This window comes from Diadema setosum, chromosome 1 (assembly GCF_964275005.1).
Source record: "Diadema setosum chromosome 1, eeDiaSeto1, whole genome shotgun sequence".
Taxonomy (NCBI): domain Eukaryota; kingdom Metazoa; phylum Echinodermata; class Echinoidea; order Diadematoida; family Diadematidae; genus Diadema; species Diadema setosum.
Window position 1 is genome coordinate 42,138,275 of NC_092685.1, and position 12,765 is coordinate 42,151,039.

The 12,765-nt window shown below is 40.1% G+C and overlaps 1 protein-coding gene across 1 annotated transcript in view; it reads right to left on the reverse strand.

Annotated features, from left to right (window-relative positions):
• Window positions 1–214: 214 nt before the first annotated feature.
• Window positions 215–12,765, reverse strand: part of LOC140237504 (uncharacterized) — a 184,746-nt gene continuing 172,195 nt past the window's right edge. Inside the window, exons 88-94 of the mRNA XM_072317473.1 lie at window positions 12,153–12,249; window positions 9,991–10,193; window positions 9,261–9,440; window positions 7,285–7,434; window positions 5,812–6,030; window positions 3,691–3,881; window positions 215–2,834 (exon numbers count right to left, since the gene is read on the reverse strand). Coding sequence (XP_072173574.1) covers window positions 2,615–2,834; window positions 3,691–3,881; window positions 5,812–6,030; window positions 7,285–7,434; window positions 9,261–9,440; window positions 9,991–10,193; window positions 12,153–12,249 — 1,260 coding nt within the window. The 3' untranslated portion in view covers window positions 215–2,614. The remainder of the gene's footprint in view (window positions 2,835–3,690; window positions 3,882–5,811; window positions 6,031–7,284; window positions 7,435–9,260; window positions 9,441–9,990; window positions 10,194–12,152; window positions 12,250–12,765) is intronic.

Genomic DNA, 12,765 nt, shown 5'->3' on the forward strand with positions numbered 1-12,765 from the left:
CAAACACCTATTGCCTTCCTCAAGTCTTCATCTCTCCCTTCTCCTTTTTAATCTCACCATCCCTCTCTCCATTACTTTACCTATCTCTCTTTCCCTTTTCTTCTCCCTCTCACAGACAGCACACACTGAAATAACCTGGCTCTAGCTATGCTTGGAGTCTCTCACCTTCCCTTGTGCATACCAGTATGAACAATGACACTGGGCGACTGCAAAATTTCATTGTCATCCTTCGAAGGCAAGTACAATTTATTTGAAATGTTGCATCAAAAAAAATCAACGTTGGCAGACCATTGAACACAGTGGGACGGCTTCACCAACACTCCATTTCATTTTTTTTTTTTTTTACATAGTCACCATGGATACTGTACACTGTATAACCAAAAGCCATGGCTAGTGCGCATTCAGGTATAGCCATGTGGTCAGTTTGGTGCCCAACTTGCATTATCAAGGCTACCGAAATGGATACTGCAACATATTACCAAATGTTTTAGACGGTAGTCACATGTGGTATAGACAAACTTGGAGGATTCATGATTTCACTTTATTAAGACAGTTATTTAATGTCATGATCGCAGAATCATATTTCGTGATGAAAAGGGGAGACCTGAACCTTGCTCAAATTCATATTCAAAGGAGAGGTAGCAATTGTGAAGCAGTGCATCTTGGAATATCATGAATTCAATGAATACGAGAAAACGAATGTGAACCCCTCAGAGGTATTAGCATTTTAGTTATCAGCTTCTTGAAGCAAAATTGAGACAATAAATACTAAAGTTGCACATTGTACCTAAAAAAAAACCCAAACAATGAATATCCCAAGTATTTCAGTGACAAACACTATCATAATAAACTTCTTTAGGAAACACTATCTGATATCTGAATTTAAAAAGCCGTTTTAAGACAAAAGTGAGTTGGCTGACATTATAAAACACTGAACTTAAAAATTTAGTGTTACAAACAAACACAGCATATTTCCATTAAAGCTCTGTCATATTCTGTACATCTACAGCAAATAAAATAAATAGTTCTATCGCAAATATATTACATCATTTACATAGTATAATATTTCTACAAAGCTTTGCACAGCAACAAAGTTCCGAACACGGATAGATATAAAAATCATTCCATTCTAAAGAAGTCAAATTTGACACATGATCACCTAATTTCTTTTTCCCCTTCATGATAACATTAAATTAGTTGGGCAGAGTGAGCGCCTATAATGAATGATTATTTGTTATTTCTTTAAGAATCTGAGACTCACATAGCCTAATATCTACTTTAAAATAAACACAATTATGAAAAAATAACATTTTATCTCACTCTTTCCTGAGGACTTATCACTCTTACTAACATCCAGAACAACTAAATATGAAATGTTGCCCTAAGCTAAGTAGTAATAATAATGGAAAAACTGGAATAAAACTTTCATCACGGCATACATGAAATGAGTCAATTTCTACACGTAAACAAATAGTCATCTGTCTCTAAAAAACTAATTATCAAATGAAAAAATATCCCTCCAGCTTATAGACAATAGTAAATATTTTGCACAGGTAAACATGTGATGTTTACCAACCATGCTGTGAAGCTCCACGAAAGACCAGAAAAAAGGTACACTTGAATACAATAAAAAAAAATCAAAACTTTTCTTGAATACCGTCGTGAACATCAACAGGGTTTTGATTCGAAATGATATCAAGATACAAGAAGCTTCACTGCAGAAAAAGAAAATCAGTTGAATACAGTGCTAGGAGAAGAGAAACAAATGCACAGACTACCATGGAGCATCATTGAGAGTCTGGCACTCTATTTCCTATTTCATATCGTCTTTCTTCTCATTCATTTCCACATCTCTACACAGAAGAACGTGTCCTGGATACATATCGTGTGTCATTCTTGAAGTCAGCTGCAATCAGAATCTTTGTCCTTTTTTTTTAGTCTTTGCTGTTTGGTTTCCAAATGCAAACTTTGAGACTGGAAACACACAAACAGATAAACAAAAATAATTCACACCAGCATGTCTCCACAGATTCCATACTTCACCTTGTGATTGACACACAATAGATAGATGTCTCATTTTGTCAAAGAGTTTCTGTCCAATATTTCTGTACATCCTTGAAAGAACTTCGGTCGGCGTCACTGCAAAGCGAACTCAAACAAGATTGACGATGGTGCTGCAATGATGTATAAACTATTAGGTCGAGTCAAAGCTGGGTTAGAGTGGACGATTTAGAGATGGTACAAGTCGGGGAAAAAATAAAAAGACAGCAACAAAAATAGCTACATTTCAGCGATTGCACTTGATGAAGAGGCATTTGGCTCGATTCTGTTACCCCCATGATCTCTACAGAGTTCTCTGGTGACAGAGTCATAAGGGAGGTAAACCAGTACGTTCAGGGGGGTTTGGCTGCCATCATTAATCCGTTTGGGCACACACGTAGAGTACTGCTCAGCAAACACACGATCTTAGAGGTGCTACAAATAGTCCACATGTCCCAATCAACCCCTCGCATACTGAATGGCCTGAGCACATCCAGAATAGGTAAGCAACGCTTCCATGGATGCCTGGACGGGGGTACAATGTGGGTATACAGAGAGGGCAAGGCCTGTCCACTTAGATGGGTGGAGGCCCGTTGGTGTAGCGGAGCATGGGATGCAGCGAGCGGGCAAAGTTGTTGCTAAGGGTACAGCTGTAGTCCTCCTCCGTCATGGGGATGAGGCAGGCCACGCCCAGTAGTAGGAGCATCAAGAGATGGAGAGGTAGGGCGGCCCGCACTGCGCGGGAGAAGAAGGGTCTGCCTGCACGGTGGGTCGCTGTGGGTATGACGGCAGCTCTGTTTAAATGCAAGTAACAAGAAAAGTGTGCACAATTAATAATCATATACATTGTACCAACACTTGTGGGATTCAATACCTAGTGTGTTTACAAGTTTGAAGTAATCACACTGCACAACTCACTTCAATTATGACATACATGAGCAACATCTGTCTGACCCATTCAGTGATGAGAAGTCTTAAATTTTGAAATGCAGTTATGAATTATTGCATGCGCTGTGATTGTGCTCACACAGCATGCATACTTGAAATGCAATAATTTTCAAAATAACTAAGAACATAATCCATATTTGTCTGGGAAGAATAACACAAGATAAATGCTTTGTTGCAACATCATTAAACATATCAATCTTATTTGTGGACATGTGTGTTGTGTGTGTGATAGAATGAGAAGGAAAGAGGGAATATGAAAAAAAAAAAAATGTGTTAGTCCTTAGGTGCACAGAGTATATGTTATTTACTGAAATAGTGTGATGAATCCAATGTAGCAGCACTGCCTCTTTCTCTACAATGGCAGGGTCATCAGCATCATTATCTTGACATGTGTGGAGGTGGTAGTAATAGTGGTAGTGTTAGTGATAGTGTAAGTAAAAGTGTAAGTGTTAAGTGTAAGGGTAAGTGTAAGTGGTAGTGCTAGCAGGGGCGGATCCAGGGTTTCCGTTAAGAGGGGGCGCCTTTACAAAATTAAAGGGGGTGGTGCACATACCCCTCCCCATTCTTTTCTTTCTATTTCTTTTGTTTTAACAAAAAATAATGTGGGGGTGCACACCCGTTGTGCTCCTCCCTGGATCTGCCACTGGATAGTAGTAGTGGTAGCAGCGATGATGATAATGATGATGATGATCTCATACTCACCCATCAACCTCTGATACTGGTTGTCTGCCAGCCAGAGTGCTGGTTGTAGCATCTGCATAATGCCTGATGGAGTAGATGGGTGAAGTGGTCTTCCCCTGGCCCGGTATGGGGCTACCCAGGTCCGCTGATACCTCCCCCATGGCCCCAAGTAGCATCACCGAGCGTGGCTGAATAGGGCTTTCATCCATAGGCTGGAAGTGATATAGTGGTAAAAAAGAGAACATGATTTACTGAAATTACATCACAGCTCATACTGCACTATCATGGCATGGAACTGAAATGCTCACTTAAAAACAGCACTTAACAATACTACCCTATCAATGTTATCTCATAAGCTACACATAGCAAATAAGTTCCAATAATACATTAATTCAAATTTGTGACTACTCTCAATGGGCTGGTGAGGTTGACTCCACCAAAATTTAAAGACCAAAGTCAATAATCCCCTTTCTGGATTCACAGCAATATAATTCTTAAAAATGTCAACCTTTCCGGTTGTATTGTTTTACCTTGCTATCTTTTGAGTATGAGCTACATATGAAACAGAAATTGACCTTTATGTCATATATCACACTTATTTTCTTTCTTTTTTTAATTATCATTTTTACTATGCAACAACCAGGTGCACAATTGTAAACATACACACAAAGTACAATAAAAAATTGCAATAGGGTAAAGGGGCCGGGCTTTTTTGGATATGTTCAGACCGGGGGGGGGGGGAGATTGAGGGGGGATGGATCCGCCCCCCCCCCCCCCCCCCCAGGTCTCGGCCATCGGTGGTGCGATCGCGATAGAATTTTGCATGCGTGAGACCCACGTCATATTGTACAAGATTGTGTCATAAGATTTTTTGAAACAATTAATTTCTAATTTTAATTAATTAATTATGCAAATTAAGCTCAAGATCATATTTTAGCCTAATTACAAGCATTGAGAGTCTAATTTTTGATCTGTGTATCTGTTTTAGCACATTCAACAATTGTACATCACAAAAAGTTCCAAACTCATTTCAATTGTTATGTATTTTATTGTTTTCAGAATTTCTTATGTATTTCTATGTTTTTCAACTTTTGTTTTTTCTTTGTTCTTTCATTGGAAATTGTCACTGACCATTTTTCTACCACAATTAGCACAAAATTAATAAATGAAAGTGATTAATTGTAAAAATAATCAGGTTTTTATGACTTTCATGACAGAGCACTGTTTTCCATTGGAAATGTACACAAAATCACAAAATTGTGCCCGTTTTGGGGCGACATTCCGTTACAAAAATGGGCGTGGCTTTGCAAAAGTATGCGCGGACGTTGCATATTTGGTCTCATAAGTTGCGCGAGACTTAAACAAATAAAGTCAAGAAGCCTCGTGACGAGGCCTTCTTGCGTTACAGAATTATAGCGAGAAATGTCGAGGGGGGGGCGGATTCGGCCCCCCCCCCCGGCCCTTTTAGGGTTTTAAAAAAACCCATAAAACATGAATTTAAAATCTGCTACATTTTTGACAGAAAATCACTACATGGATTTCATGAAGAAGGGGGATCAACTGTTGGAATCTAAGCTGTAGCATCGGACATGATATCCTGTGGGCCTTACAATATATCCTTTACAGAAGTTCACACATGACAGCAGGTTGCATAGTGTATCACAGTTGCAAATTTAGAGGTTCCCATACATAGGTCACCATGATCAATTAACATTGATGTCGTTTATTACTTCACAATCATGTCAAATTTGTTACAAACTGTCAGTCTTTTTGCTTTTCTTCCACTGTTAGCTCTTTTTTTTTCTCCATACAATGTATATGAAGCACACAGGGCTTCTAACATTCATCCCTTCAAATCAGGCAGATTCAACAGAGCAATCAGGAAGACATCTGCATGTTACATGTATCTAAATTGGGGCAAAACTAAAATTCCCAAATCATGGAAATTTTGATGGTCTCTTTTATATCACGACATGAAGAAATAATGAAGTTTTCACGAAGCGTCCTGCAAAAGCAGGGACACTTGGCAACTCTGGGCATATCACTTTCACAACCTTAAAGAGAGTGAGAAAATGAATGAGAGAAAAAGGACAGGAAAGAAAAGGAAAGCTATGAATAATGAAAGGAGATATTCGCCCTTACCCTGTCCAGTTGGAACTGGCTCGGATCCACCTTGGTCTCCAGCTGCTCCAGGTTGTCGTTGCAGCGCTGCAGCAGGGTGGCGCTCTTCTTGGCCACCTGGTGGAGGGTCTCCCGCGTGGCCCGGCAGTCCGGCGAGTCGACGTCCATGAGGAGCTGGTCGGCCGTGTCCTTGAGCGATGTCACCCGCGGAATCATCGCCTCCAGCTCTCGCTTGAAGCCCTGGTTGGGAGGACGAGCGATGTCTCACACTTTAGTCATCTCATTTGGTGCACTTTTTGTGATCTCAACCTACCCCTGTAGTTATCTGTTTTCATACTAAAACATACCTTGCAGAGTATAGTCATTCCACCCCTCCCCCACCCACAATCACTGATCTTTAATGATCTACATCATCTTTGTACATGTACTATAGCTTGGTGACTCTAGCAACAAATTTATTCCCATCTCTGGATGCTCTCACATAACTTTTAATAACCTGCACATCACACTATAGTTATTTATCAGTTAATTTGGCCACATATCATCTTGTATACACAATATGCCCCTTCCCTAACCTTCATGTATTGAAAAGCAACCATCATCATTCATATCAGTAAATGAAACACTTTTTTTTCATTCATTTCATTTATTCATTCTCCTCTTGTGGAAAAGATCACCCTTTCAGCAATAGGTAGGGCTGATTCTCAAAGGGGTCCCTATACAGCTTTCACAAATTCACGTACTGAACTTTGATTCAATATCCTTCTGATAGATTAAACTTTATTCAACTGAGTGCTGGTATGTTTTCCAACTTAATACACTTTTTTTTTCCTCCAACGTGAAAGTGATTTGGAGAAACATCCAGAAGTGTTGTCTTTTGACTGAAACTATCAACGATACAAACATAAACCACAGATCTATATATCAATAAATATGTAGATCACTATCTATTCTGCAGTGGAAGCTACTGACACTTGGGAACCTAACCCTGAATACCACTTGAACGTCATATCTAGATGATGGTAGGTCAATGGGACAATATGATTTGATAGATGTATACTGCTAGTGAGCGAGCTGAATCTATCATCTATCAAATGTCTGAGAAAAGTAAAATGTTAATGGTATTAGCTCAGTAATGATGTTGAAAAATTTGCACCACATTCCATCTGCAAGATTAACACCACCTGCAGCTGCACAAGGGAGCAGTGTTATTGTAACGCATCAGTGAATAGTGTCTCCCGCACCTATCAGTGTGTGGGCATAAAAGAGTTCTAAATGCAAATAAAGGAGTCTGCACAATATCATCATCAAACTTGAATAGGATTAGCATAACTCCACACTGTGCATATATTTCACACTAATGCCAAAATTTAGGTGACTTCCATATTGATTTTTTTTTTCTTGTTGCTGCTAGGGTATGTTGGGGTGGGGGGGGGGGGGGAGGGTTTGAAGGGTTGGGGTTAAATTTTGTTCAGTGCGACTGAAACCACTCACTGCAAAGACCCTGTACTGGTTGTTCAGCGTGTCTGCATCAGCGTCCAAGTCTATGGGCTCGTTATCGTTCATGTCTGACTCCATCTGGGCTAGTCTCATTTCAAGATCCTTGGTGGTTTGGTGGAACTCCTCACACTGCACAATTGCCATCTGACAAACACGAGAGCACACAGCACATACTGTCATGGCTAAATTGAAGAGCTAATCATGGACTAGGCATGAGACTAACCTGGTGTAGTTAAACAGCATGGACTTGCTCAACAGAAAATGCTTCAAAACTGATTTTTATGCAACACAGGCATAAAAAAAGCAATGCTGATCAAAATTTCAACCGCAAAAGTGGCATAAGAGGAGAACTCCCTCTGATTTGTTAGCCACAAACTTAAACCTTAATGGCTGCAAACCAGCACTGCAGATTAGCAACCATTGTTGGCTCATTTCTAAAAGTTGATACTTATAGATGACACTAGGAATGGTAAATATTGACCGGAGGCAAACAGGGTTATGCACAATGAAAATGAAATTCTAGCAAAATGTGAAAAGTATGAATTACTGCAAACTGTTGGTAAACAATGTGGTTATATTCTGCACCTTAGACCTTCAAAAACACATTTTGTTTTGCCTTACTTTAATACTATACATTCCAGAAATGAAAAAAAAAAAGGAAAGGAAAAAGAAAAATAAGAGCAATTTTGAGAAGTGAAGGAGGTCAGCTCTCGACCTTACTTCTACACAATAAAACGAAACTATTCATGTCCTATTCAGAGTATGACCAATCTCATCAACAAAACTTAATGCTTCTGTTATCAATATAAAGAAGTATATGTCTGTGTGCAATGAAATTATACATGGGTAGTTTGGGCATGCAGAAAGCCCATATCCTATACTGTTACTTCACCAAGCCACATCAAGGACAATACACCCGTCTCTGGTCAATCGATCAAACAGAAGGTAAAATACAATAAATTTACTGATATGAGTCCCAAATATTTGCCTTTATGAACCCATTGCAGTAAACCTTTCCCTTATCAGCTATACATTTTTTTTTTCCATATCTAGAACGCATCTGTCTTACTAGTATATGGTCCGAATCAAAGATGTCCGTCTTTCTATGCCTTGTTTATCCGATAATTACTGAACCATAAAACACAATGGATTCGAGGACAAAGGCATGCCAGGCAAAGTGAAATCTTACCCTGGTTATTAGTTTTCCTAGCGTAAATAAAAACACAAACAAACAATAGCTCATTCCAGTCATGCATGGGTGTTTGTGCTTATCTGCGTTCAATCTGGCATGTGTACTTTGTCGTATTTGTTCAAATGCGCCCATTCATAACCTCACTCACTGAAACCACATCCGGGATTTTCTAAACGTTAGTGCTATGAAGAGTGTAAACCACGACACAATCGTTTTCAGTGTTAACTCTAGGTAATCTGCTCAATCTATTTGTGGGAGCTTCTTGCATCGATGCTTTCTTCATGGAAGAACAGAATATATCTCCTGCCATGGAGACTGATTCTAATCTGGCACAATTTTTTTGGTAGTTTGGAATTCATTTGAATGCTGATAACTGAGGGTGAAGAAACTAATGACATACAATGTATGTTAGATGTCCCATAGCATACGGTGGGATCTGATTCACTTTCATTCACATGAAATAAAATATATAGTATTACATATACATGTACTTTGTAGGTACTAGCCCGCTGAGTAACAGTTATGAAAATTAATTGTGGCTGCTGATATCTTGTCATATTTAACTAAAAAAGGTATTACTTATGCATTAACTCTTTTATTTCTTTGGACATTACCGATACATCATATCCTCTGTGTGTATGTGTGTTAGCTTTTTCTAACTCTGCAGTTGGCACCACACCTGACACAATTCTGTTAGTGAAGTCACATGAATCCTGCATTATGGTGAAGCTAGCATGGAGTCAAAAATTTGGGAGATGGCATGCCCCCTCAAACCCACCTGTAGCCTCTTCTGCCAGTCGGCGGCCTTGGCGCACACCCCTTCCCAGCGCCTGTTCATCACCTGCAGCCGGTAGCTCAGCTCCTGGCCCTGGGGAGTGTCCGGGTCGACAAACTGCTGGCTGCACAGGTTGATGGAATAGGCGATGGTCCGCCGGGCATTCAGAGCCAGCATGAAATCCTGTGGGTGGGACGTACAGAATGTTTATAACACTGAAAGACAAATCCACAGAAAATTCTTCCCTTTTTTTTTGTTCCCCAACCATTATTTTTTCATCACTGTCTGCCATCTTTTCCCCTTGAGTTGTAATTGAGCTCTTTCGTACGTCATGCTAAATATTTGACACAAATGTGATTAATGGCAGATTGCAACTGATTGGCAAACTGCCCTTCATCAACATAAATAGGCCTAGACACCAGTTGTTCAATGTTTTTTAGTAATAGCAATTATAAAGATATGACAAATTCCAGTATGTCATTGAACCATCATTATTTCATTAATCACTTATTTACAGAATCAGTCAGTGTAGATCACATTCCAAATTGTCACTTTTGATGGATTAAATTCAGCTAAGCACAAGTACAATGTACATTGTACACTGACTTCACAGTAACTTGAGAAGAAGACAAAACATATGACAACATACAAAAAGGGAATAAATTCTAATAAATCTGCAGTTGTGGGGGACACAGTGTCTGTAACTAGGAGCAACTTGCTCAGAAGAACTCACCCTGAATAACCTTATCATGTCCTCGAGATCGCCGACGTCGCCTCCGCTGGCCTGCGAGTTGAGTGTGGCCTCCGCCTTGTCCAGCCAGGCGTTGAGGTTGTTGAGGTCGTTGTCGTACTGCTGCCAGGTCTGGTAGTTGTGCTGGAGGTGGGCTCCCCTCTCCAGCAGGTCACCCTGGAGAACCTCCCATCGGCTCACCAGACCTTGGGGTGGGGTGGGGAAGGGGTATGGTGGGGTGGTAGGAAGGGGGAAGACGAGATGGGGAGAGAACAAAAGCTACCCGTAATATGACTATCAAAAGACAATGGTGATGAACCATCCATTGTACGTGTTGTTGGCTTCTTCCATGAATACTTCCATTTTAGGAAAGAGGAAGTACTCCTATGCACCCACTAGCTCATTGTTTCATGTCCCTCTTTAATCATCAGATCTTAGGGGGTATGGGAAAAAACAAAGATGGGACCAACCATGTGACCATCCCATCAAAACTGAACTGGCATGACTTGTCAACTTGGCAAATATCTAATTTGATGAAGAGACAACACACATTTGCAGTCCCCTTAGCCATCAAGTCCAGGAAAAGTTTTTTTTTTCCTTCTATTTGAGTAGATTGATAACCCATTCAAGGAACGCACAAAAGAGAGGTGGTTCATGATATCAAATGAACTGGTCAACAGGATTATTGTTAAGAAAAACAAAACAAACCCACCAAAACCTTGATGAAAATTTGCATCTGGAGTGTGCTTACATTTGGAATACCACACACACACACAAATACATTGTTTGATGCAAGAAGCTTTTCTTCCATGAAAAGTACAGATTTCCTTGACTTGTCACTGACATATGTTAAGAGTAATAACTTTGGTTGCTGCTATTCAGGACCAACGTAGACGTAATGACGCTGAGTGAGACATGGTTAAGGGATGGCAACAGGAACAACGACTTTGAGATGACTGGCTACAAAATAATTGCATGGCGAGATGGGAAGCCAAATTCTGAAAACCCTCCACGTGGAGGGGTCGTGGTGTACGTTAAGACAGAGTCGGCAGAGAGATACAAGTGCCTGAACTATGACCCTAGCCTTGAGGTTGTATATGTTGAATTAGACCCTGGTCAACCTCTCAAAGCAGAGTGGACACACCACTGGCAAAGGCAGAGCATCAGCAACAGCAGGGGCAGCTGCGAAGCAAACTGAAAAATGTGAGCAGTGCAAACTACTTCGAATTATCGACGTTTACATCTCTCTTGGAACATGTGACCAGATTTCAGCCCTTGAGAAGTTAGTGAGTAACATTCATGAGCTAAAAGCTCACGAGCAATGTAGACTCTTGAACAAGTGAGACGTATCTGCAGAAGTTGTGAACAGAAAGGGGACAAAATCTGGTGCCAGCAAAGACGCTGATGGTTACTACCAAAGAGAGCAGTGCTTCCACCAAAGGAAAAGCTTGGAGATTTCAAAATTTGACATGAAGATTGCTGACACTGCAGCAGCGCAAAGATCCATGGTAGAATCAAAACTAGGTACTCTCAAAGGGATGAGAGAGAGAGCTGTCAGTTAAAGCAGCTGATCAAGGATCCAATGAGAACTAGATGCATAAGATCTTCATGTAAGGCAGAAGACAATGTAACTGAAAGCACCACTGACTTGATTTATATCAACGACCACACCAAAGTCAAGTCAAGCGTCATTCACAATTCCCTCAACGATCATTTCATAGTGTACTGCTCAGTACCTGTCCTGAACAAGATCTTTACAGACGGGACACCTGTCAAGAATTGTGACCAAGAAGCTCTCTGGAAATTTTCTGCCCATTATCTAATATCCTGATCATGTCCTTAGATTATGTCCTTGACCTAGAGAGGTATAAAGGCAAGAGCTCTTTCATTATGCAAAAAAAAAAGAAAAAAGAAAAAAAAGAAAGAAAGAAATTATGTTGAATTCTCTTTATATTTTCTTTATATTGTTGTCCGGCAGTGACATCACGAAATGTTGTAGTCTTCTCATTCAGTGATGGCAGCATTGAAACTTTAAAAAAGTCCTAACGTTTGAAGGGATTGTCCGATATTCCTCAAACTTCACTGATGTGTTCTGCTAGTATTGCGACATTCACTCAATCCACATGCATATTTGGGGAAACTATCTCTTTAAAGAGGCTTCTTACCTGCTATTTGGTGGGACAGTGCTGGTTCGTCTGTGAGTTGAGGTGCCAGTCTCTTCACTATCGCCACACAGCTCCGACAGTTATCCATCAGAGTGTCCTACAATGGAAGGAAAGATAATCCCACACGATCTCTCAATCATTTGTGAAAACGCAAAGAAAAACATCACCCCAAGTACAAGAAGCTCTGAAAATAAGGCCTTGTACACAGCACATATTGAGATTTCCTGGCAGAAATCATACATGGCATAAAAATAGAAGAAGTCGTTACAGTTTTGAATTTCAGTTTCAATGACATCAAATTGTTTTTGGAGATACTAAAAGAAATGTTATCCTGAACAGCCTCAAACCATGTTTCAGACTACCATATATGGTCACCTTAGTTGTTCTTCTGTTACCTTCTTATACAAGTGTAACTGGTAAGGCCAGTACTTTATTCCTTAGCCCGTTGAGGACGAGTCTCAAGTTTAAACGGGCAAGCGTCTATGGGAAATGCGTGTTGTAGCAAAATCAAACTGTCCTCAACATGTTAATTCATTACAAACAAAGCCTTAACAAAGTTTCTAACTTCTGATGCATTTAATAGAGTTATCACACACAACGTTTAGTCTATTCA